At 41.7% G+C, this 27955-nt stretch overlaps 1 protein-coding gene across 1 annotated transcript; it reads left to right on the top strand.

Annotated features, from left to right (window-relative positions):
• Positions 1-27951, top strand: ca9 (carbonic anhydrase IX). The gene is made up of 12 exons (XM_047050399.1): positions 1-429; positions 7176-7205; positions 9902-10072; positions 10405-10547; positions 10808-10900; positions 11056-11122; positions 11297-11454; positions 11717-11843; positions 26201-26275; positions 26716-26730; positions 26892-26985; positions 27333-27951. Exons 1-12 carry the CDS (start codon positions 312-314, stop codon positions 27391-27393), a joined length of 1152 nt encoding a protein of 383 aa, XP_046906355.1. The 5' UTR covers positions 1-311; the 3' UTR covers positions 27394-27951.
• Positions 27952-27955: the final 4 nt, after the last annotated feature.

Below are 27955 nucleotides of genomic sequence, written 5' to 3'. Positions count from 1 at the left end.
CCCAGGTGTCTGGCCCCTACAGTCTGAGACGCAGGTCATTTATATTTGAGAAATAGTTTGACAACTTGAGAGTGGACAATTAAAGATCGCCATATTAATTCATGACCTGTCCTTTTGAAACATTTTTTATAGTGTAACTGCACTAGACTGAGAATGATTGGCAGTTGATAAGATACCTGGATTTAGATTACTTTACATATCCTAGAGAAAAGATTAATCAAGGACTCTCACACTGATTGTGGAAAACCCAGCCACTTGATTAATCCAGGGAACCTCACTGGAAAGAGTTTTAAATACGCCATTATCTTCAAATGCTGCTGAAAATATTCCTCAACTTCCTCTTCATCCACAGCCTGGTTCTGAGTTCATCCTCGGAGGAGGAGGACACAGGGAGCAGTGAGAATGAGAGTGAGGAACATCACCCCAAGGGTAAGTGTTAACATGGTTGATTCTTACCATCATTGTACAGCAATAAAGGTCAAATAATATTGTGTGTATCAAGTGCAGCATGTTGTATTTTCTTAATAATATCGAGAATCAGGATTAAAGCGATGCAAAACTAAAAACAAAAGAAAATACTTAATTCAAATCAGGCTTTTGAAAATTCCTGAGTACTTAAAGTATGTTTGAAAGCCGGTAAGAGTTATTAGGAAAAGCTGCTGTTGAGCACACGTGTGGGTATGTTTGAACAGTAAGAAAACAGAGGTTGTGTTTATCACCCCTCTTTGTCGTAATCACATTTTACCACCAAGCTTTTAATACTGAATGATAAAATCTTCAGAAAGCATAAAAATCTGATAATTGCCAGTGAACAAAAAACACTCAATAGACATGGACTGAAATTAACATTTTAAATGGCATTGTTATTCTTACACATGTAGATGGATAATATATAATGGCAGATGGATGAACATCATATTGTTCTTTTATTATACATTGTTATATAGTACCTAGTTCAATCCTGTCAAGATATAACTTTTTCTTGGCTTAGGTTGAGAACACTTGTCCTTGTTGGACATGCTGTTGATTGATTCATCACAATATGTTGGACTGCTGATATCAATGGTCCCTGGTTATGGTCTAGAAGAATTGACTGTTTTGTGGCGGGAATACCTGGTCAAAACTATATTTTCTGAATCACCAAGCACATTTTTGCACAGTTTTGAAATCCTGGCAGACAGATTAATGATTCAGAATGTTCCTTTTGTCAACGAACCTTTATCACGTGACGAAAACGAAACGCAACGTAAATGTTGGTAATGTGACGATGACTATAATTAAATGTATAATGCAATATTGTTGACGAATAAAAACGAGACGAAATGTGGTTTACCAAACAAAAACGCGACGAAATGTTAGAACGTTATTTCGTATTGTTTAGTCGCGTTATTATTATTAGCCAACTATGAGGCTGTGGTTAATGTGTCTCATTTTAACGTTAGCTTTAGGTGTTAGCTTTAAACATTAGCCACTGGAGCTGAAAACGACTTAGACAAACGTGTGTGACTAGCGTGTGTTTGTTTGTGAGAGAGTGTAAAGTGTGAACATGTGTGACTTGTGTGTGTACTCTGTGTGTGTGTATTTGTTTGTATGAGAGAGTGTAAAGTGGGTTCTTAGTAGTGATGTTACACTCGATACCGTGCTCACAAAGCGGTATAGACCTTTCAAAACAATTTGTACTGACACAAACGTGTCGAGCGTGGCTTCAAATGGGCAAAAACCCAGTGATTACCTGTCGAAGTGACGTCCACATAACCTTTATTTATCAAGTTGTCAATGACGATTTTGAGACTGACGTCTCGAGGACTTGACGTCACTTAATTCGTATTAATTAATTAATTAATTATTACTTAATTTGTATGGGAGTCAGATGGCTGAGCGGTGAGGGAGTCGGGTTAGTAATCAGAAGGTTGCCGGATCGATTCCCCACCGTGCCAAATGACATTGTGTCCTTGGGCAAGGCACTTCACCCTACTTGCCTCGGGGGGAATGTCCCTGTACTTACTGTAAGTCGCTCTGGATAAGAGCGTCTGCTAAATGACTAAAATGTAAATGTAAATGTAATTCTTTCCATCGCTCGATACAGTCGCCATACCATAATTCGACCAGCAGATGTCCCCAGGGAGAAGATGTATCGAACGCTTCGAAAAAGCGATACTTTTTCGACACCATTGTGTCAAATAGTTTGTTGCTTCGGAAAGCTTTGTTTCCCCCATCACTAGTTCTTAGTTCCTACCTGACTGACTGCATGTGTTAAGCTAGCCTGGCTCTGCCCTCGTACATACTTCCGCTCAATTTGGATTTTGCTTCTGTACTTGGTCTGGCCATTCGGTACGTAAGTCCGATTTTGCAGTTTGATTTTCTACCGGCAAATCAGCGAACAGAGGGAGTGGCTGAGAACAATGACGTTGATGTCATGCACTAGTTTGTGTTGTAGTTATATAATGGCGGCGGAGAAAGATGCGAGCAAAGCCATTCGGTCCGTTGTGGCAACTAGTGATGTGTCGTTCGTGAACGATTTGTTCATTTTGAACAAATCCTTATAAGGACTCGGGAGTAACGCGTCCTCTCAACGAGTGATTCGTTAATTTCCCGACTCGGTCTTTCTACGAGTCTTTGGATCATCTTTCACGTGACCTGCATAGGCTCTGTACTGGTAGCTAGAGGAAACGAACGATTCGTTCATTTCCCGACTCTGTCTTTCTACGAGTCTTTGGATCATTTTTAACGTGACCTGCATAGGCTCTGTAGCTAGAGGAAACGAACGATTCATTCATTTCCCGACTCAGTCTTTCTACGAGTCTTTGGATCATTTTTCACGTGACCTGCATAGGCTCTGTAGCTAGAGGAAACGAACGATTCGTTCATTTCCTGACTCGGTCTTTCTACGAGTCTTTGGATCCTTTTTGCACATGATCCGCATTGTATTTTTTAGTACAGGAAACAGTTTCCTTATTCCCTTTCGCGTGGCCGCTGTTTAAGTAAGACGTGAATGATATTCGCTCAAGTCATCATACTGACTGGTTTTGTTATTTTTACTTTACCGTTACACTTACAGTTTAGTGCAGTGTATTTGTTTGACGTGATAATTAAATGCTAGTGTGATAATACATGACCAAATCATACAAACTCATGATACATTATTTTAATGCAGGAATGTCTTTTGAAATTGTATCTGCTGGTGCACATGTCATGCACTAACCTACATGAGAATATCATACTTGTTTGCAGTGGATGTATAGCGCCCCCCCCTCCCCCCGTTGAAATGAACGAATGATTCGGAAAAAGATTCGTTCATTTTACTGAACGAGATTCAAAGAACCGAATCAGTAAAATGAACCGAACTTCCCATCACTAGTGGCAACACTGCCGAATATCTATAAACTAAAGCCGGAGCAAGAACAAGTTTTGCTGAGTTTTGTTGGTGGCCATGATGTTGTGGCCCTCCTCCCCACGGGGTTCGGGAACAGTTTGATTTTCCAGCTATGGCAGCTAGCTTTGTTACGGTGCGTTCACACTGCAGCGTTTTTTACCGCTCTGCACCGCTGGCCTTCCCACAGTGCACCACGCTCGGGGGCATGTCAGACAGATTAATTCAGAGCTGTAGTTCTCTCAAATCACTGTTGTAGTTTGTATATTGTCATGGCAAATGTGCAGACAAAATACAACTTTTACACACCAAGCAAAAATCCGATACGCTTTCTAGATCTGACATGATCTTATCTACAGCACACAATAGGTTTTATTTTTTGTATCCAGTCCTCAACGTCTTAAATGTTTTTTGCATACATCGACTAGAAAAAAAGATGCATCAGACATAAACGTTGACATGTGTAACCTTTTATTATATTTCTCGAAATCCCTGCAAATCAATCGCTAGATTATGATTTGCCACTACACATTCACTGTATGGATAACGTATTTACTTAAAGTTGACAAAATCCAACTTTCGACGCCCCGCTTGCCTTCCCACAATGCCCCTACGCGAGCGTCGACACCCCCGCTCGCCTTCCCACAATGCCCAACGCCTGGTTTCATTGAAAATGAATTGGAAGCTGACGCCCCACTCTGCCCGCTCCGCTGCAGTGTGAATGCACCGTAACAGTAGTGGTGATGGAATTGGCTAAGGCGAACGCTAGCGATTGGTTATGGTTGTGGCTCTGGGCAGATCCTAATAGTTTTAAACTTCAACAGAGTACCCGCCTACAAGGAAGTCAACGCTTGTCAATGGAGCGAGGCTAGACTCTCTGTACAAATGAAATGTGCGAGAGTCTGGTTAGGACCAGGCTAGTGTTAAGCAATGATACAGAGGGAGTAGCTGAGAACGATGACGTTGATGGTGCGCTAGTTTGTGTTGTAGTTCCGTAATAGTGGCGGAGAAAGATAGCCTGGTCCTAACCAGACTCTCATACATTTCATTTGTACAGAGAGTCTGGCCTCGCTCCATTGACAAGCGTTGACTTCCTTGTAGGCGGGTACTCTGTTGAAGTTAAAAACTATTGGAACTGACTAGAGCCACTGTGACCTGCCATAACCAATCTCTAGTATTCGCCATAGCCAATTCCTTCACCACTACTGTAACAGAGCTAGTTGCCGTAGCTGGAAAATCTAACTGTTCCCGAATACCGTAGGGGGGGGGGGGGGCACAACATAATGACCACCAACAAAACTCAGCAAAACTTGTTCTTGCTCCGGCTTTAGCTTATGGATATTCGGCAGCATTGCTGCAACGGACCGAATGTGGCTTCGCTCTTATCTTTTTCCTAGCCTGGCTCTGCCCTCCTACGTACTTCCGCTCAATTTGGATTTTGCTTCTGTACTCGGTCTGGCCATTCAGTACGTAAGTCAGATTTTGCAGGTTGATTTGTAACCGGCCAATCAGCGAACAGAGGGAGTGGCTGAGAACGATGACGTTGATATTGTGCGCCAGTTTGTGTTGTAGTTCCGTAATGGAGGCGGAGAAGATACGAGCGAAGCCATTCAGTCCGTTGTGGCAACAATGCCGAAAGCCGGAGCAAGAACAAGTTTTGCTGAGTTTTGTTGGTGGCCATGATGTTGTGGCCCTCCTCCCCACGGAGTTCGGGAAAAGTTTGATTTTCCAGCTACGGCAGCCAGCTCTGTTACAGTAGTGGTGAAGGAATTGGCTAAGGCGAATGCTGGCGATTGGTTATGGCAGATCAGAGTGGCTCTGGGCAGATCCAATGGTTTTTAACTTCAACAGAGTACCCGCTTACAAGGAAGTCAACGCTTGTCAATGGAGCGAGGCCAGACTCTCTGTACAAATGAAATGTACGAGAGTCTGGTTAGGACCAGGCTACTGTATACCCCCCTCTCTCTCTCTCTCTCTCTCTCTCTCTCTCTCTCTCTCTCTCTCTCTCCCTGCTTTCCGCGTCTCTATATAAATCCCCCAAAAGAACAAAAAAAGCTTTACTAAAAGTTGTTCCAATAGACCAATTATTTGTTTGTAAACATTCGGGATGCACGCGGAATGTGGTTTCAGAAAACCCGGAAAGGATAGCATTTAAAACGGCAAAAGGACCACACGGATCATACAAATAGTTAGATTTAAAAAGGACAAAAAGGTCGAGGAGGACAGCCTTTAAGAGAGAAAGTGATTCCCCATTGATCTGTCACATCAGAATTTTGATTTGGATCACGAAAGTCTTGAAATTTGAGTGAAAATGTCGCCCGGTAGACCGCATAGTCAGGCGGCAGCAATGTCTTCACTGCATGTTACAAAGTTCATAATTTTACAGTTTTACAGTCAATTCTACATCTAAAATGTCGAGCAAGACAGCTTCCAAGAAGTATGGGAATTCTGCTTTTAGCCAGCTGGTACAATTACTTTGTGATTTGTTTAAAACTGGCAATCTGAGTGAGACTGCGTCCCCGTTTTAACGTTAGCATCAGTCAGACTCGGGTCGCTCACTGGCAGTGTGCACAATGTTGTATTTCACTCCATTCTACACCAGAAACATCTGGGAGGAATGCCTATTGTAGATACGAGCCTGCTAGCATCTCGGATTTCTTTAACCGAGCCTGTTTCATTCGTCATTTGCCTGAAAAAGTGACCTCCGTTAGCAAGGCTACTTTTGCCCGATCACTTGGTCAGGCTATTTAAAGGTATCAGGGTCAAGTGACTTTTGTATATAGACAAGTGAAACGTAAATGTACTTGTCCAAAGGACAAGTGCCTCAAAAGGTTAATGTCAAGCCCTGCAATCCAGTGGCCAAAGATATATGATGACCTGATCGACACTCGGGGGTGATATCACAGGGTGATAATTGGTCTATAAACTCCCAATAGTTCAGTAAAATATTCAGTGACCCAAAATAACCCAGCAAACAATGAGTGAAAACTTTTCTCATTTACCTCTTGGTTTACGACAAGAAGCTCATAATTTATAAAGAGATTTTTTTTAATATCTGGGTAAAACTAGAAATATGCTTGCTGCAGCAACTGATTTTGGATAGGCCTCTCTCTTATTATGTTCCTTTTGCTGTTTTTTCCTCTTGACCACAATCCAAGCATGACCTAAACTAACTACTGTGAAGCCCCTTTTCTTCGCTGCAGACAGTGAAAGGTGCAGACCCCCCCCTCCCCCCACCTCCTGCTGCACCAGGGGAACTGGACCCAGCACCATTTCTCCAAGACAGGCTTTTGAGTCCAGCTTAATAATGGACACATTCACAGAAGGGAAAACAGTGAGGATTGTGTGTGGGCCTAGTAAACCCATGGAACTCAGGAAAGTTGGCAGATATCTTGAGTCATCTGGACAGCTATAATGTCTTGATACCTTGTACTTTTAACTATGGTCACAGAACAGTTCAACCTGTAGATATCTAGTTTAGTTGGTAAGTAGTTGTTACCCATGGTGTGAAATATTATTTGGAAAGTCTGACAGTACATTTTTAGGTCGCCTGTTATAATGTGTCATGCCCCCAAACTCCCCCACCCATATCAGCCTTTGAACCAATTCAATAGTCCAACATGTTTCAAGAGCTTTTTTCAAGGTTATCTCTGAGCCTTTGTAGTAAGTAATTTTTTCATGACTGTGCCAGTGTTGCAATAGTTCCTTCCTTCGACTGCAAAATGTCCTCTAAATGCGCTCATTAATAATGAAATGACATTATTAATGATGAAAACTAATTTTAGTTTTCCTTGTCCATTCTCAGGTGCAGCTCATGGACACTGGGGATATGAAGGTAAATATAGATTGGTACAGGTCTTTTAACTGCTTTGTTTCTCATGGATAGGTTAGTAAAAAAAAAAAAAAAGATTTAAATAGAAAAGGCACCAGCACACTCATCTTGGCTTTCATTTCCGCAACATTTTTGTACTCAGACTTTTGTCAGGCATACAGACTTTTTGTCTTGAAGGCAAATGAGATTTTCCTCTCTTTATTAACATTGAGGCTCTTAATTGGACAGTCTAATCATCACATATGGTTGAGTTAAAAGCTTGCCATTAGAGATAAGACAGTAATATTAAAACGTTGGTCAAATAATATAATATGGGCCACATGTCTGAACTACAGACACCTTATCAGCATATAACAGGGCTCCAGACTAACTTTTTCCCTAGGTTGCATTGGTGCGCCTAACTTAATACATTCATATATATATTATGTAAATTATCTTAAACAAGAATAAGGTGTAGGTAAATATTGGTTTTATTTGAAGCACAATAAAAATAAAAATATTTTAAGTGCTTCACTGAGCTGCCAAACTAAAACATTGCAAGCAAAATAAAACATTTTAAAATAGAAAGTGCTACTCACCTAACATTTCATGGCTCAAAGTCTTATAGCGGGTCCCCCCCTTGCTGTAGCATACCCTTCAGATGGCCAACACCTGTAATTTTGCTTTCTTGCCCTTTGGCCTTGGCTAAACCAGCTTGCCACACTCTTCCCTACCATCAATATCGTAGCTCCATGGGTTAGCTCCATGGCCCAGCTCCGTAACTCAGGGGTAGACAATTAATTTTGACAAGGTGCCACATGAAAACTTGAAATGTGTTGGAGGGCCGCATCAACAATAACTTGAATTTAATTCTGCTCACTATTCATTTTCCCCCATTGTAAAAAACAGTAAAGTATATATTTTGATTAGCTGCTACTGGTTATCAGAAGAATAAGGATATTCTGTAAATAGTTACATGTTGGTAAACTCGGAAAAGACTATCGAAGTAACAGTAAAAACTTAAATAATCAGTACATCAGTGTTTCATTTTATTTGTAAATAGTTAATCTTCACAAACACTGAAAAGTTGTTTTGCAGTATGTTAAAGATATGCAATTGATCAACTTTATACAAAAAGCAATACTTTTTTTCCAGTTCATTTTGTTCTGTGAGAGGAATCCAGTGGGTTTGAACAAGTGCATCAAAATCTGGCTGAATGTCTGATATGGATATGCGAAGGACAGCTGACAGGTGATGATCCGGGTCTGCAATTTAACTAGCAAACCATCAGCCCGCCCCCACTGAATCAGTCAAGTTCTTATTATGTCCACGTTAGTTATTTTCTTTAGTCCCTTAGTGCCGATTCTAATTATAATCCTTCAACACAGCGACCTTAGCAAACTAAGGACACAGCTTTGACTTTGACCTCAGTAAACATATACTTAGAAGTCCATGTCTTGTTAAAAACTCTACATTCTGTATCAACCTTTCGTTTTTCATTTTCGAGGGCTAACCAACAGCTAACTCTCCTGTCGGTGAGGTTGCGCAAGCGCACATATGTAAATCGCTTGATCACTAGTCTTTCAGGACAACATATTTACTGGCTCCCATCATATGTATTTATTTTTAATTTTTGATTTACCTCACGCGGGCCGGATTGGGACAGCCTGTGGGCCGGTTGTGGCCCGCGGGCCGTACAATGTTCAGGTCTGCCATAATTCTCTGGTGCTCAGGTCGTAATTTCAATCACACAGCACGGAGCAGTGTAGGCCTACGGGAATATCTGGACCTGATCAAACGCAAAGACCCGCCCCATCTCTGTCTCTGATTATTTTAGACCACAATATATTCCAACCATGAGTGTGAGTTCCATCAAAGAAGAAACAAACGCTTCGTTCCTGGAAAGGCAGAGGATGCGAGTAGGTTAGGTGTACCGGTGCGACCTAGGATTTTTTTTTTGTAGCATATGCGACCAAATTGCACTCTAGAGCCCTGTATAGGCTACACTGACATCAGGGAAACATCCACAAAACTAAGACTTCGGTCACATCCTGCAAAACGTTTTGTTCAGCTTTATAGAACAAGGCATCAGACAATTCATTATCGAATTAACCTTTGCTGACACACACACAGACATATAGACAGACACACACACATATCTTATCATTACCCCAATGTCTGAAGTGCTTCAAATGGTATGTACAGTAATACTAAGGTTAGGCGCGCTCTGCTTCCAAAATAAATAAAAGGTGATTTCGGGTGCGAGTGAAAAAAGCCAAGTAACTTAAAATAGCTAAAAACGCACTCTCAAGCTTGCTCGTAACTTCTTTGACCAGTTTATTAGGATGACAGACGCGTTTCGGCCTAAGCCATCGTCAGTGTATGACTGTGTATGACTTACACTGACGATGGCTTAGGCTGAAACGCGTCTGTCATCCTAATAAACTGGTCAAAGAAGTTACGAGCAAGCTTGAGAGTGCGTTTTTTTCTACTTTATGTACAGTAATACGTCCCTTTTTCCAAGTATTAACCCCTTACTTGATTGTTGACTATTTGACTAATTTAGAAAAAGTTGTATTATTATCAAAGATAAACGTCTGAAAGTCATATCACGTTAATAATTCACGTTTTTCACATTCATGCTTGTCCTTGTCCACCTCCTCATTTGGTTCCTTATCTTCCTCCTTTTCTTCCTGCTCCTTTTTCTTTCTCTTGTGCAGATCAGGACGAATGGCCGGCTGCCTTTCTGAATTGCAGTGGAAAGTCCCAGTCCCCCATTAACATTGACACAAAGGCAGCCATCTATGACCCGAGACTGCCATCTATAGCTTTGGAAGGCTATGATCTGACAGATGGGTCATCACTGATGCTGTTAAATAATGGACATACCTGTAAGTGGAATAAGGTGTCATGATTTTATCAGTGGGGTGGCTGGTGTGTCTTCAATAGGCCATGATATAAAGAACATATGGTCTAAATATGTTTTTTTCTGTGATTGCACATTATACACCATATTATGTAGTACATTTTTGTTCATGACAATTGTTTATATCAAGCATTCACAAAACAGAGAACAGTGTCTGGTGTACTCCGGTAAATTGTATTTTAATATGACAATGATGAAATAAAATGACTATATATAATCTAACCAAATAAAGACATTATGAACAAAGTATTGTAATGTTGGACTTGAAGTTCCATGTCATCTTGCATGTGTCTCCAGTGCAACTGAGTCTACCAAGTACCATGCACATTGTCAGCGGCTTTGACCATGTTTACGTAGCAGCCCAGTTGCACTTCCACTGGGGGACTGTTGAGGTGCCCGGCTCCGAACACACTGTTGATAACATCCACTTCCCCGCAGAGGTGAGGGGGACAGTTAGGGTGAGGGGGTGGATATATGGATATATATCCAATATATACTACACACAAAGCCTGGAGATATATCAGTGAATTACATTTAAGGAGGATAAACTGCCATCTTTGTTTGTTTGTTTGTCTTTCTTAACTACCCAGCATTCCTAATTGATTAATTAGTATTTATTCATGCATTCATTTGACCATATACTTCATTCGTTTATTTCGTTAATTTTTTATAATTTAAAAGTTTTTCGTTTTAATTCCAGATCCACATAGTTCATTACAACTCTAAATATGCCAATCTGTCGGAGGCAGCCAACAAACCTGATGGCTTGGCAGTACTAGGTGGCTACATTGGGGTCAGTAAAGATTGTTTAATATTAGCAAAATAGTTTTCAATAGCTGACATTTTGACCAAACTGAGCAGAATATTGATGGTTGTAGTGTGATTTTTTGATTGGAAAAGCAATTGTCATTACTCATAGCTTCAGATGTTTTTTTTTTTTCTTTATAGGTCGGTCTCCATGAAAATGCAAACTATGAGAAAATCCTATCAGCGCTCACTGATATCAGCATTGAAGGTAGACACCTGAATAAGACAATACATGTTTATCCATTTAACTTGGAATATGCTCCCTCTGTACACTCCCTGTACCATTCCTTTCTAGGTCACATGCTTGAGATTCTGAAAGCTCAGTGAAACATTACAGTGCTTCTGGGTTTGTAATATTTTTCCTTTCACAACTCTATTCCAGAGTCAAACACTCAGATCCCAGGCTTCAACATGCGTCATCTACTGCCCAAAAACCTGAAACATTTCTATAGGTACAATGGCTCCCTGACAACTCCACCTTGTTTCCAGACGGTCAACTGGACAATTTTCAACGACACCATCACTGTGTCCAGGAAACAGGTCTGGTTCAAAAACAATCCAGAAAAAACACGAACAAAGTATAGTCTGACAATTTGTTCTGAACTTTCTGTTTTGAACTTTAGGATTAAAGTTCAAAACATTTAGAATTTGCACGAGAGACGAGAGTCGCATGGTCAAGCAGACTAAGCAATCCGCTGATGTCAGCTTTTGAAAGTTGAATTAAAGTTAAAATATGACAAGGTAACAAGGAGTTCACAGATTTTGCATTCCTTCGTTTATGCTGAAATTGTGTTTTATCCAGTTGGCAGCTTTGGAGGACACTCTGAAGGTGGGACTTAGTCAGCACCTAAACAAGAACTTTCGAGCTCCACAGTCTCTTCATGGCAGACAAGTTCTGGCTTCTTTCACAGATGTCTCTGTTCCCGAAGGTAAATTACTGGTTTCTTTAAGTTCACCTGAGACTAATCTAATCATTCATTGATTTTCAAAAAAATATTTCTAGGTCTAGGTTAAAGGTTTGCCCCTTTATGGGCCCTGTACCCAAACACACAGACACACACACATACACACAATGTAATCTATGCAAGTGTCTATGGGCAAAGGTCCTACAGCGCACACAGGTAATGTATATAGTTCAAGTGTTACATTAGTTCATCCAAGCCTTTGTAGACAACGTGGTAGCACTTTCTGTACTTCACGAGGCAAACTTAAAAAGTCAGGGGTACTATACTGTACAACAACTTGTTTGTCAATTCCTTCTCAAGCTCATAACCAATTTATTTAAATTAAAAGTAAAACTTAACTCTAGAATTCAACTAAGATATGGATTCCCAGCAACCAGATAGAAAAAAATACATTAAATATAGCTGCAGGCAGCAATGGCGGGTTCTTCCTCAACATTGCAAACTTTTGCTAAATTGACATTATACAGACATGTACACAACATTTCAAGACAATTGGAGCCATGGCTGATTTTAAGTCATTTTTTGAAATTCTTTACAAATTGCACTGTAGAGAAAAATCCATGCTGCCGACATTATAGGTTCTTGAGACTTTTGTTCCCCATGAGCAATAAGGCATGCTTACCAACTTTCATCTTGGCCTGATGGGGTTCCAAATGCCACCCTTTTGAAAGTGACGAGTTTGGAGGTGTTCTGTAAAGCCACCTGTGCTCTGGTCAGGCCCATCATGCAAAGATCCATTCTTTAAAAACTTTGACTCAGGACTGGGAATGACATCACACCTGAGTACAGTGTTCATTTTAGGACATCCTCAGATCTCAGAGTCAAGTGTCAGACTCAAACGAAAAGGCGTCAAGTCTCAGACCAAAAGTCGTCAGACTCAGGCGAAACAGCTTCAGTCTCTGAAAAACTCTGTCTCATACTCATACAATAAGTAGACATTTGCACTTGCTAACCTAAAATTATATTTAAGGGTTCTAAATCCAGTCAAGAACATAATGTGACAACAACAAGAAAAATAAATTATGACTTGCAAATAACCAATTTAAATTGGTAATTTAAATTCGTATTAGAAGGATGCACACTCAGTAGAAAGTTTTTTGTAGGCTGTATGTGTATAACAAACCAAACCGTTTAAAAATCGGTTGAAAATTGAGCAAGTTATGGTTATTTAAAAAGTACATGTAGCACCAACCCAATGTTATGGGTGAGCGAGTTCACTGTAGCAAGATGGCCGCCATGTGCAGACGTTCTAGACTCTGCTGTAAGACATCTAGTGTTTATATACATATCTATGGTTCTCCCCATATTAGACGTTCTCTGACTAGGCAGACATCCCAACCTGCAGAGACTCATTTCCGGGAGGTGCCGGGTTTGAAATAATTCAAATCAAGAACATCAACCAAGAACACAACTTAAATTCACCAATCAAAGTTGTTTTTATTATATTTTAATTAGAATTGTATGTTTTACAAAATGCACGCCCTCTCTTAGTTTCAGTGATGTTGTACCAGAGAATGTCTAATATGGGGAGAACTTCCACTCTCGGGAAACTTCCGGGTTCTGAACTGGTTGCAGTTCCACTTTAGTTCCATATGAGGGCGCTTACGGTCTACTGCAGAATGAATGGAGGTCTATGGTATCCTGGTCCTAACCAGACCCTCGTACATTTAATTTGTACAGAGGGTCTGGGATCTCTCCATTGACAAACGTTAACTTCCTTGAAGGCGGGTCCTCTGTTGAAGTTTAAAACTATTGGATCCGCCCAGAGCCACTCTGATTTGCCATAACCAATCGCAAGTGTTCGCCTTAGCCAACTCCTTCACCACTACTGTAACGGAGCTAGTTGCCGTAGCTGGGAAATAAAACTTTTCCAGAAACCCGTGGGGAGGAGGGCCTCAACATCATGGCCACCAACAAAACTCAGCAAGGAATGTTCTTGCTCCGGCTTTAACCTATATTAGGCAGCGTTGCCACAACAGCAGAATAGTTTTGCTTGCATCTTTCTCCGCCGCCATTACTGAACTACTCAAACAAGTGCACGACATTAATGTTATCGTTCTCAGCCACTCCCTCTGTTCGCTGATTGGACCTACAAAAAATGTGTTTCAGGAAACCGACTTCAGAGCCGAGCTCCTAGACCTAGTACAGAAGCAAAATCCAAATTGAGCAGAAGTACGTAGGAGGGCAGAGCCAGGCTAGATCTATGGCGCTATACCCCTCAAAATCCACTTTTCTCAGGACATAATTTTTTGTCTAGTAATATGAATTCTGAATTTGAAAGGGAAGGCAAAAAAAATACACACCGCTGGGGGATGGATTTTTTTGAAGTCGCCTTTCTGTTCTAAAAAACCTTTTAAAATGTCATTGACGTCATACACATTGTACGGCCCGAGATACTGCTTAACGGCAAGCTCTGGTTACTGCCACTTTTCTCTCGAAGCATCGACAACACAGCTGACGGGGGGCTCTCCCTGTCAATACACATGCTAGAAAGAGTTTTGGTTTTCTAATGTTGTTGCTAATGATCTGATATTCTGGTTCTGCTTTGGATGCCATCAAGCAGGATCTCTGGTCGTAGTCAGTCCTTCACTAACCAATCAGCATTCGTTAGCAGAATGCTAGCGTGTTATGGGCAACAACGACTTACCCTGTAAGAAATCGAAAGGACACAAGCACTCATGCATTCAACTTTTGAACTGTAATCCACGTTGAACATGCAAAAACTACAATCAAATCTGAGATTTCTCAACGCCAATCTGGTGAAAGAGACAACTGTAGCAGTTTAGCTCCATAGACTCCCATTCATTTTGCACTCGACCATGATCACTCCCAGTGGAACTCTTGTGGAACTACAACAAAATTCGGTACAATGGGGATTAATAGGGAGTGGGCAGGCTCTCCTTAAACAGGCTCTGGTTGTACTGCATTATGTTCGACAGCAAACCTCCAAGAGGTACGTAAGCGTGGTCCCGTAGAGTTAATTTACTTCACTTGATTTTACAACAACAGGTAAAACACCAAAAACACCCCACTTGCATGCACTGCCCCTAGTGGTCTGGAGAACGATTTGGTGTGAACTTGAAATGCAGCGTTTTGGCAAATGTCGTTGTGTTTTGTGCTAATGCTGCGGTGTTCTCGGCTAATGCTGCGGTGTTCTCGGCTAATGCTGTTGTGTTCTGTTGATAACCACAGATATTGAAAATATTTTTTAGTTGATCTCTTTCTAGAATCTCAGTCAAAGCACAATTGACAGGAATCATGTAGGCAACTGGGCTAACAGTGCGTTCACACTGCAGCGACGCAATGCGAGCAACAACATGTTTTCCATTCATTTTCTATGGAGCCAGGCGAATCGCTTGCTTGGTGCATTGTGGGTAGCGAGTTGAGATTTTCTCAACTTTATGCAAATGAGGAGCGATTTTCGCTAGCGATGGCCAATCGGAGTGTTTTCTTGTTTCTCGTAACGTAGCAACCATGGTGAACATTTCTATCTTTCTAGGTTTCAAGGTGGAGGAGAAACTAATTGTTTGTGTGGCTGCTTACCCAGTCCTGTACAATACATAGCTGTATTTGTACAGAGATGTTAATATAAAAAAAACTTAACATGGCGCAAGGTTGCCGAAGTTGTTGGTGTTTGTACTTTCAAATTCAGTCTAGTCATTTTACGTAACTTCGTTCTGTGGTAACTAGCTAGCCCGGCTGGAACTCCCTATCATATCGACAGATAAGCAGAGACTTTGAGTAATATAATAAAACGTTTTTTACACATGTCAATGTGTATGTCTATTAAAGGGGCAATTGATTGCTAAACCGATTTGACATTGTCATAGTTGAATAATGACAGTTCGGTGGGTAAAATTAACATACAGTGAATATCAAAGTCCATTGACACCTCTTTCCTGTACAAATCTCAAAAAGAAAAAATTGGGCTGTAAAATGCTAGCTTTTCAACAAAGCCACCGGTGTGACATAGGACGGGGGACCGCCCTTTTTGGCTCTGGTCTGTATCTTTGTCACACCCCAAAATGTACATCCAGACCAGCCCGAGGTAGCGTCTATCTCCGATACTAGTTTAGCTGCGCGCTGCTCTGTGTAGGCTACTTATAAGGAATTACAAAGAAGAACGTTTTGAATTGTAACAAGGATATAACTGTACAGGGAAGGCTAACACTCACAGTCTTCCCAAGGAACCAAACATTCGACAGGCATGGCTGCTGTTGTCTATAAGAAGATCCCGGCAAAGTTTGACACTCAATCATTCATTTGCTCTGAACATTTCACCCAAGACAGTTTTGACAAACTTGGACAATTTCAAGCAGGATTTGCTAGGAAGCTGAACCTGGAAAGAGGTGCTGTTCTGACCGTATGCTCATTGCAACCGCAAGCTGTAAGGACAGTATGATGTTGTGCTACAGTTATTAGCAATGCTAACGTGTCCTGTATATAGCATAGGTAGAATGCTAAATACGTTTCTAAACACATCAAATGACTCTAGCTAGACTAGCTGTAGTCGGCATTAGAAGGGAAGCTTCCGAAAAAATAGCCAGAAAACGAACAGCAGTCTGGCTTATTGCTAACGCCTGTCTAGATAATCTATTTGAAAGAACTGGAGAAAGGCAGGTGCTAAATACAGGATACGTTAGTATTGCTAGTAACTGTTACTAGTAACACCTAGACTGTAGGCATGTAGACTAAACTAGTTTAGCTTGCTAACGCAAGAGCATAGGTAGAATGTGTGATAATTTAGCCTAGTTTATTGGCAATGGGGCTAACGTTGTTTCATGTTCCTGACTGTGTTTCATTCAAATAAATAACCTGTGTTATGTAAATCTACAATTCACGATGCATGTTTGTCCGGATCTTTGTCAGGTTATTTTTCAGCAAGATATCTATAGAGCTAGCTAACTGAAGCCGAGTTGAATCACGATATGGTTTGGTTGCCAAGCTGTAGCTTAACGTTCTACCCACGTAAATCAATCCAGTTTGCTTCAACAACAGAAGTGGAAACAAGTAATGTAATCATTTCAAATGATATGTAGTCAATCTGTTGAAAACAGTGTTGTGTAGACACAATAGATTTATTTGCGCGTTTTTATTTCAAGTCTCCAACTTCGGTGTTTCAGTGAGTGCTGCTGTTGGCCGTGTTGCGTTGTTGCTCCCCAGCTTTACTCGTTGAAAACCAACCAATCAGCGCGCAGCTTGTCTAAATATTAATGAGCATGCCATAAAAGGAGAAAAGCTAGTGTTTTTTCCCGGGAACATTTCATAGGATCTATCAGGGGGCATAGAACAACACCCGGGCCATTTTCAACCCAACCAATGTTACATATCCTATTCGGAGACCTTAAGGAACAGTGGGAAATACCACAAAAACCCGGTCAATCGCCCCTTTAAACAGTTTTGTATTTTGTATACAAGTTGTATTTTTATAGATATTGCGTATACGTAAACCCAAGTCTGCACACTTGGCCATTACAACTACAGCAGTGACTTTAGAGAACTACAATTCTACATTAATCTGTTTGATACGCCCCCGAACGTGTTGAACAGTGGGAAGGCGATCAATGGTGCAAGGGATTTCAGTTGTTGTGTTCGTTCAGTTAAATGTGTGTAATGTTATTGTTTGTTAGTTAAGATAATCCTGTAGATCACCCTGATTGTGCATGTTGTGTAGTTTAATGGGACCAGAGAGTCTGACCATGTAAAAGTATTGTCAGGCTGCTAGACTATCACAAAGTACACTAGAAAGCAGCCAAACATTAGTTCTGCCTTACAGTGCGTTCAAACTGCAGCGACGCGAAGTTGCAACCAAACTGTTTTCCACAACTCTACATTTTTTGGCATCCCGCACTGCATGCTGGGTAACCAAGGGCGCTGACGCTACATAACTGTGCCCTGACGCACCAAGGTCTCAGAGTCTCCTGCATGAACCAGTTCTGCCCGATTAGCAAGCTGTTTGAACAAAAAACTCAGATTCTAGCAGTAATTGAATCATTAAACAAAATGAATCGGTAAACATAAAGTTTAATGCATGTTAAAACACAACTCCGTTTGAGTGAAATAATAACCCGCACTGCTAAAAAGGTGTGCCCCGACTGCGTGATGACGAGATGCTAGTCACACGCTAAGGCAGGGGTTCTCAAACATTTCAGCTAACGACCCCTAAAATAATGGTGCCAGTGACTCGCGACCCCCGCATCCAAGGAGGTGATTTACGTATACGTGGGAGTAGAAATAGTCCCTGGACTTTGATCCAGACCGGCCCACCAGAACTGGACCCCATATACGCCACCACAGCTAACCTGCTAATGCATGCACATTCTGAGTTTGATGTGATGCTAGTTTGGGAGTTCGATAGTTAATGCGAGCGCGCAATCTCCATTTTTTGGCCTGTATTTAAGCACAATAATTTTTGGCTTTGTGTAAAATAAACATAGCAGTTTTTTATTGGTTAAACCTTGTCTTGTGAAGGTGGTGTACTTTGTCTCTTAATTTTTCAGCCCCACCCTTTCGTTTCTTAGCCTGGTTTTCCATCGTTATTCTTCTCCCGGTGCTTGCCCTTGAATGTTGTATAACAATGGTCAAGGATCTGGTCTTCTTCACACGTGGAGACCAGATCCTTGACCATTGTTATACAACATTCAAGGGCAGTTACAAACCCCTCCCCCGCCCTGCCTTTGGGAAGGCTGATCACACCTCCATTCTTCTTCTCCCCGCATATGAACAAAAGCTCAAACAGGTCAGACCGGTTGAGAGGTCAGTTCACCTATGGAGTGACGAGTGTGTGGCGACCCTCCAGGACTGCTTTGACACCACTGACTGGCTGATGTTCAGGGACGCAGCAGATGGGGACATTAACGAATACTCAGACACTGTCTCCAGCTACATCCAGCACTGCATTGATGACGTTGTCCCCAAGAAGGTTGTCCGGTCTTTCCCAAATCAGAAGCCCTGGGTTGATGCCGCGGTCCGGGCCAAGCTGAGAGCCCGTACTGTCGCCTTTAATTCTGGGGACCCTGATGAGTACAGGAAGGCCAGATACGACCTTCTGAAGGCCATCAAAGCAGCGAAAAGGGCCTACAGGACCAAGGTGGAGTCCAGCTACCATGGCTCTGACCCCAGGCGCATGTGGAGTGGACTTAAAGCCATTACAGAATACAAAGGGAGAGGCTACAATGAGACCCAGTCTTCTGTCCTACTGCCAGACGAGCTGAACTCCTTCTACGCTCGCTTTGAGAGGGACAGTGAACCCCCTGCAGTGGAGCTACCTGAAGGCCAAGCCAGTGGTGTGCCTACACTAACTGTAGCTGAGGTGAGGCTATGCTTTAAGAAGATCAACCCTCGCAAGGCACCTGGCCCAGACGGCATATCAGGTAGGGCCCTTAGGGGCTGCGCTGACCAGCTGGCAGGGGTCTTCAGTGACATCTTCAACCTCTCCCTTAACCTGTCTGTACTCCCCACCTGCTTCAAGAGGACCACCATCATCCCTGTGCCCAAGAACACCAAGGTCACATGTCTGAATGACTATCGCCCAATAGCACTGACCTCTATCATCATGAAGTGCTTCGAGCGGCTAGTCAAATCATTCATCTGCTCCTCGCTGCCCCCCACACTGGACCCTATGCAGTTTGCATTCCGGTCCAATAGGTCTACAGACGATGCCATCGCTCTGACCATGCACACCGCTCTCTCCCACCTGGACAAGGGGAATACATATGTGAGGATGCTGTTCATTGACTACAGCTCTGCATTCAACACCATCATCCCCTCCAGACTGGTCTCCAAGCTTGTGGACCTGGGACTAAGCACCTCCCTCTGCAAGTGGATCTTCCACTTCCTGACGGGGAGGCCACAGGTGGTGAGAATCGGTGACCGCACTTCATCTGTACTGATCACCAACACAGGCACCCCCCAGGGCTGTGTGCTCAGCCCTCTCCTGTTCTCCTTGTTCACCCACGACTGTGCGGCTACGCACAGCTCCAACCTCCTCGTTAAGTTTGCTGACGACACAACCATCGTGGGCCTCATCTCTGACAGTGACGAGTCAGCCTACAGAGAGGAGGTTGACACCCTGACATCATGGTGTCAGGACAACAACCTCTCTCTTAACATCAGCAAGACCAAGGAGATGATTGTGGACTTTAGGAGGCGGCAGGAGGAGGAGCATGCACCCCTATTCATCAATGGATCGGAAGTGGAGAAGGTCAGCTGCTTCAAGTTCCTCGGGGTGAACATCAGCAATGACCTCACCTGGTCTGTTCACACGGACAAGGTGGTCAAAACGGCCCGTAAGCGCCTCTTCTTCCTGAGGAGACTGAAGAAGTTTGGTATGGACTCAGTCATCCTTACTAACTTTTACAGATGCAATATAGAAAGCATTCTGACTGGTTGTATCACAGTGTGGTATGGGAGCTGCACAGACCGGGACCGCAAGGCCCTACGAAGTGTGGTCCGTTCTGCTGAGTTCATCATCGGCAGGAAGCTCCCAGCCCTACAGGACACCTACCACACACGTTGCCTTAGGAAAGCCAGCAGGATTCTAAGAGACTGTTCCCACCCATCCTTCAGTCTCTTTACCCCGTTGCCTTCTGGCAGGCGTTACCGCAGCATCCGGTCGCGCACACGCAGACTGGACAACAGTTTCTACCCAAGGGTCATCAGGCTTCTCAATGGACACTGATATGGACATTTTTACTGCACACTAGTCACTTATACACTGTCACTTTCAGCTACTGGTTGCTCTTTCAGTAACATTGCACTACTGTACCTCGCCACCAGGCTCCTGTTTGGTCATTGACAAAGTCACTGATCTGTAACTTTGCACTACTGCACTGTACTCCATTTAGGTTAGATTAGTTTATAGGGTTGTAACAGGTTTTTTTTTTTTTTTTTTTTTTGTGTATTAGGGTTAGTATAGCGTACTATTTATTGTTATCTGTAATTTAGGAAGTTTTAGTGTTAGGGTTAGTATAGTCGTTTATTTATTGCTATCTGTATATTTAGGAAGTTCACTTATCTAAGCTCAGCATAGATGTAAATTTGTTCTGTGTACTTATATGTTATGTTATGCCAAGTGCTTGCGTTGTCTTGTCTTAAGAATTTCAGTGCCCAGTCTAACCTTGTGTTGCTCTGTGCACCTGACAAATAAAAGACTTGAACTTGAACTTGAACTCCCGATGGCCAGTCTGCTACTGCGGGGTGGTGGATTTTCAAGTCATATTATTCTAAATTCTCGTGCTGCCAGGGGGTGCTGTAGCACCCTTAGCACCCAGTACCGTAACGGAAACACATGAGGCCCCCCTTTACCCCATATTTAAAGGATAATGTATTGTCCGGCGGTCATCATCCAAAGATAAATCCCGATGGGACGAACAGGACCCCGACGACATCAACTGAACTTTTTGGAACATTCTGAAGCTTTTCTTTTGAAGAAAATGTATTCTATCAGAAAAAAAAAAGCTCAAACAGACAACAAATGTATTCCAACAGAAAAAAATATAGGCTAGGGCCTATCAAACAGCTCAAACAGAACATATGTTACAACAACATAACAAATATGCCTACATATAGTTGATACACCAGTAGGCTACTTTCTACAGGTTTGCAGGTGAATACACATGTGCGCGTATTTTAGCAAATCTGTGTGCAAAGTCTTTAACCATGCTCTTTACATGTAAAAAGCCTGACGGCCCAACAATAACACCAGTCCGCGTAGCAGGATCCGTTAGCAACCTATTTGCTTCGGGCTCGCCGGTCTGTGCGACTATCTGACCTATTTCGTCACTTCACTTACCTTGCTAACAAAGAAAGCACAATTAAATATACTTTTCTTTATTTTTATATCAACTCTGGAATCACAGACAAGACAATAAGACCATAGTGTGCATCCCATGTAATTCAAATTGGATAAAAAATAAATAAAAAACGTGAGGCCCCCTGTCCCTACGAGGCCCCCCCGCGGTGCGTGGGCTGTGGGGGTAATCTCTACGGGCCTGTCAGCACCCCTAGTTCCCGCGGCCATGGGTATTCCCTCTCCACTGAAATCCAAAACTCAGCCAGTGTCTTAGCTGAGAACGCTGCTTTAACGTTCGGTCGCTTGACAGTTCAACTAATGCATCCTCCTGGTTGGATGTCCTTGATTTCTGGAAATCATCTCGCGACCCCCCATCGCTGTCTCGCGACCCCCACTTTGAGAACTACTGCGCTAAGGTCTTGGAGTGTCCTGCAGGAACCACTTCTACCTGATTAGCAAGCTATTTCTGCTAATGTTTTGTTAGTGATTGAATGGTCATCTAAACTAGCTAAAAACAATGTTGGTTAGGTTGGCTAAACTGGTTTTCATATCAACAGAAATCATCAAATCAGATCAATCAAACTTAATTCAGAAAGGTAGGGGGGGGTGGCGGGAACAAATACAGTAAAAGTGATACGCATCTTTCTGCCTTGAAGCTGCGTGCTCATCCTCATTGTTTGTAAACACAAGAACACATTTATACGTAAAGATAACATTCAAGCAAGCAATTTCGCCAAATCTGACTGCAGTTTTGTATGCCATAAGTACTGTGTTATGGTTGTTTGAGTTAAAGTACTTGAAAAATGAATGTCTGTTAAATGTCAAATCCAACTAAATGTAAAAAGAGACTGTTCCAATCCAAACATCATTCTTTTTAAACCTAGATGTTTAAAAGGCTAACTCAGATTGGCTTATGAAACAGAGATTATGAAATTGTATGAGTTGGGCTACACAGTACGGAGTACAATGTTGATAGACTACTTTACTAGTTTAGATGAGCTAACGATAAATAAGCACAGCTAGTTCAGGTAGGGCAATCGGGCAGCGCGCGTCAGTCATCGGGGATGTAAGGCGTCTTACCCCACCTTCCTTCCTCCGCCCACTACCACACCCATGTTAGGAGCGCATATCCATTGGGCCACATTCGATAAGGCGTCTTTAAAAGACGCGCATATACGCACACACTCACCCCAGTTGTTGTATGATCAGTGCTGCTGCCGCCCTCCACCATTCCCTTCTCCCCCATGCTGTCTGTATGTTCTATCCACCAGGGGGATTATGTCTCTATTGCTCCCTGCCTCATATGTCATATATGTATGTGTTGCATCAAGAAGGTAGGGAGTGCTTCCCTTAGATCATCCACTCCGCCAAAGTTAAAGGCCATATGGCAGGTTAAACACTACTATTGATAAATGGGTACATGAAGCCCTCAAGAAATGTATATCATTAAAAACTAGAAAAGGCATTTCCTGCTGAAAATGCGTTGGAATGCTGAAATCTGAAATTATTTTTTAAATGGCTGAAAATACAGAAATGAGAAAATACCTGCAAGCTGAAATTAATTAAAAAAATGTGTGACTCACTCTAAAGAGGCAGTGTGGTAGCTGAACTGCATCATCTAACAAAGCTAAGTGCTTAAATACAATGCGGGAGAATAAGTTTGAACGTTGTGAAGCAATCAAAGAAAAAGTTGAATTTCAAGAGGCAGTGTGGAAGCTGAACTGCATCATCTAACAAAGCTAAGAGCTTAAATAGCCTACAATGCGGGAGAATCTGAAAGTTGAACTGTTAAACAGAAGAAGAAGTAGGCTAGGTAGTTGTAACAAGAATATTATAGTTTTAACAGCTGCTAACATACGCTCCCCTAGCCGGAGACATTTGAAAACGCCGGGTTTGCGTAGTAGGCTTGTATGGACGGGGTCCACGGAACTTTTCAGATACGATGACGTTCAGTTGCCATGGCATTGGGGGTAGCTTTTGCTCTATAGCTATAATGTCAAGATGAACATGGAAGGTGAAAGAAATATGCTGCTCCATTTCGATAATTTATTTACCAGTTTAGTTAGTGTACTTCAGGTACAAGTATTGTCACTTAATAGATACGCGTTACTCCTACGCAGAAGGCGAGTGTTGTACTTGGTGTGCCTGAACGATAGGGGGACAAGGCAGAGAAGACGGTTTAAACCAAACATAGACTGGCGATTCTGGTGGGACCATTTTAAAACACCAAATAGCACTGCCAGAGGAGTATGTAAACAGGGCACCGTGGCGGGAGGGAGGGGCAGAAGTGGCGTAACCATGACAACAATTGTCATGTACCCGTGTTAGTGTGGACGGCAAACTTTTGGAAAACGATATGAAAACGCTAGTGTGGACGGAGATCGTAAAGTTGCCGACTCATTTTTTGAGCAAGGTCACATGCCCGAGCTATATTAACATTCGTGACCTCTGACTGCCTCAGCCTAACATCATTGGTGCCGACATGAATGACAATATTCTCATACCTATCATCAGTGCGTGCGCCATGTGCTTTACCCTAGTGCTAGCCAGCACCCTAAGATTAGCTTCTATGTCGGTAGCTCTGGCCCCTGGTACACAGTTAACTGTCGCTGGTTGCTCTAATCTAATGTTACGAGTGATGGAGTCACCGATCACTAACTTCTGAGGAGTCCCACTTCCACCATGCTGCAAAGGTGAAACCGGCAAGGCTAAACTTGAGTCCTCCCTCACACTAGGACTCCCTGTCTGTGATGTTGCGCCAGTCGCATCTAAAGTTACTAGCATACGTTCTTCCTCAAGCGACTGGACTCTCTAACAGAGTCAACTTTTCGGCCAAAATGGCACACGTAGGACAAAGTGAGTGGTCGTGAGACATTATAGTTAATTTACGTTAATAGTTTATGCCAGACAAAATAATCCGTCAAGAGTGTTCAGTTGGCTAGTTCAACAGGAACAGTAGCGTCGAGCTCCAAGGAAGAAAGCCGCGCTGAGTAAAACCTATTTGTGTAGTTTGTGAACGATTCGTTCATTTTGAACGAATCCTTATAAGGACTCGGGAGTAACGAGTCGTCTCAACCAGTGATTCGTTCGTTTCCCGACTTGGTCTTTCTACGAGTCTTTGGATCATTTTTCACGTGACCTGCATAGACTGTGTAGCTAGAGGAAACGAACAATTCGTTCATTTCCCGACTTGGTCTTTCTACGAGTCTTTGGATCATTTTCCTTATTCCATTGGATCAGTTTCCTTATTCCCTTTCGCGTGGCCACTGTTTCAGTAAGACGTGAATGATATTCGCTCAAGTCATCATACTGACTGGTTTTGTTTTTTTCACTTTACATTTACACTTACAGTTTAGTGCAGTGTAATTGTTTGACGTGATAATTAAATACTAGTGTGATAATAAAATAAAACACCCGACTACATCAAGTCTCTCCTGCAGCCTTACACCCCCACCCGCCACCTACGGTCTTCTTCAGACAACTGCCTGGTGGTCCCACCGCTCAAGACTGCCCGGTCCCAACACAAGCTCTTCTCCTGCCTGGCCCCCCAGTGGTGGAATCAACTCCCCACCTCCATCAGAGACACAGACTGTCTCTCCACCTTCAAGAGAAGGCTCAAGACGCACTTGTTCAGGGAGTACAACGGTACTTAGGATGGTTTGCTGAACCCAATGCTAGTTTCCTCATGGATCACAATGACTTAGAGACGTGTTACTCTTGTTGGTTAGTGGTAGCTGATTTAAACTGTTGTATTCTATTTTTTAGTTAATCTTATATTTTTATTTTACTGTTGCTTGTTTTTTCTACAGGTACACTTGCACTTACAGATTCATGTTGTTTAAATTGTAACTTGCTAACTACCTGCTCTTATGGTTTTGCCCTTTGGCACTTATCTTTTGGTTGTTCACAATGTGTGCTTGTTTTGGCTACCCACAATGCTTTGGGGCTATCTTGTTGTTATTATCAGTGACCTATGCACTTTGTAAAGCTCTCTCTTGGAAGTCGCTTTGGATAAAAGCGTCTGCTAAATGAATAAATGTAAATGTGTTGTCCGATTTGTAACTCGTGTTCTCCGGTTTGTAACTTGTGTTTGTCAGGTTGCAGACAAATGTTATGGGGGTCATTTATTTGTAAATCGCGTGACATTTGTGAATCATGAAAATACATTTGTGAATCGTGTTACGTTTTTTTGAATCGTGTTGTGTTTGTTTGAATCGTGTTACGTTTGTTTGTTTGAATCGTGTTACATTTGTTTGAATCGTGTTACGTGTGTTTGAATCGTGTTACGTTTGTTTGAATCATGTTACGTTTGTTTGTTTGAATTATGAAACTAATCTAACTCCATAAATTAGTGCTTCAAATTTGACATTAGCGTACAGTAATGAATAAACTTTACCAAAAACCGAGCACATGGTTTTACAAACCCTCCCTGTCAAGTTACTTATATAGTTACTTGTATATTATCTAGTCAACAAATGTAGATAGAACATTGACTTGAACAGGAACAGATAATGGTATTTTCTTGCAGGTCGTGTGCTTGTAGAATTGGATCAAGAGCCAGATACCTTAAAGAAACACATGAGAAGCTCTTCTGAAACTTCGGGTGAGCCACATAAAAACACTTCCTTTCCGAAACACATTTGAAAGGATCAAAATTATAACAGGTCGTTGTTTTTACAAGGGCAGGTGTCACATGGTAGTCCTATTCCCATATCTTGGTATTGCAATTTAATGTGCCCCTTTGCCGTACAATTAATTGGAGTATGTGTGTTCTTCATCTTGACTTTTCATTGGCCTAACAGAATACTGTTTTCACATCTGTGCTTTTATTTGCTATGTACACAATTACCACTAACTAACTGATGGTTTGTGCTTTGATGTAGATTGTCCAACACACTGTATCTAAAGTTAAACAATGACTTGTGGTCCATGCTTCATACATTTGTTTATAAAGCAATGGGGATTTGGTTTCGTGTGTGGTTGTTTTGCTCTTGGGGTAAGGTCAATTAGCTACAATTTTTGTTTGCTTTTCATGTTCCATAGATGGGCTGTCAAAAGGTAAGCATTTTAACAGATCTCATTGTTTATAGTATGTGTGTTTTTCATATCTATTACCACCAGCTTAATCAATCTAACAATTTGTACCACAACACATAACGCCAAACTACATGTAAATGCAACTTTGAAAATACAAGCATTTAGACTCTCTCCTTTTTTAGGTGATATTCTTGCCATTGCTTTTGGAGCCCTTTTTGGAACAACCTTGCTGTTATTCACAGCCTATGCATACCAACAGCGTAAAAAATACTCAGAGTAAGTCACAGGAAGATTGTCAAAGACTGGCTGTCATACCATAAAACCACATAGGTACTTAGGTATTCACTCTCTAACTAATAGAAACATTCCAGTGAGAAGCAGCATCTTACTAAATTAACAAATGTACTTATGTTTGTATATTAAGTTGTTGGGGGACACTGTCCCCTAATATCTATAATTCACCTATTGCTGTGATGCAACCTGATGTATGTGCTAAATGTCAGCAAATGTTCTGTAAAATCTGTCACTGTTAACCATTGTTTTGTCACTTACTCATACAGAATGCATTTCATAGTATAAGCTGCATATACACAAGTTAATTTCCATATATTTTCTCTTTGCAGTGTTAAAAAGGATCCCAAACATAACGTTATGTACAAGCCAGCAACCAAAGAAGAAGTATAGTAGAGAGGATTCAACAGTCACATTTGTTTTTGAAAATATTTTTTACAGATATAGAAGCAAAAAGTTCTTTATATAGTCACATTTGTCACTGACATTAACCATTGTATGTGAAATATGCAGATAAAATGCAGCAGTTCCAAGTAAACATTTTATTTAAAACTAAATCCCGATTATTTAACAGTTTGTACAATTTATGGTGGTGAGACGGTGGCAAAATGTATTTGATTTGAATGAAACAGCAGTATCAGCAGCCTATTAGATGTACAGGGCTTTTTATTATACCTTTTTTCCACATTTTTGACCATTGAGTACTCAAGAAATCCATGTGTTCCATAAAGTTGGATACCTGCAGGAGAAAGTGTTGAATTGCATTGGAATTTGGTTGCATGTGGTTTTTATTAGTGAGTATTATATGTGTATGTTATGTTTTTGTTATTATTGTCCTCAAAAATAACATTTTGTAGTTTACAGTTACTTTCTATCTAGGCTTTACACAACTGTATTTTGAAGCTAAATATAACCTTGAAATGTTCAATAAATGTGTCACGTTGTAGATCTTTCT

The sequence above is a fragment of the Hypomesus transpacificus genome, unplaced genomic scaffold (genome assembly GCF_021917145.1).
Source record: "Hypomesus transpacificus isolate Combined female unplaced genomic scaffold, fHypTra1 scaffold_111, whole genome shotgun sequence".
Taxonomy (NCBI): domain Eukaryota; kingdom Metazoa; phylum Chordata; class Actinopteri; order Osmeriformes; family Osmeridae; genus Hypomesus; species Hypomesus transpacificus.
This window is presented reverse-complemented; position numbering and strand designations above follow the sequence as displayed.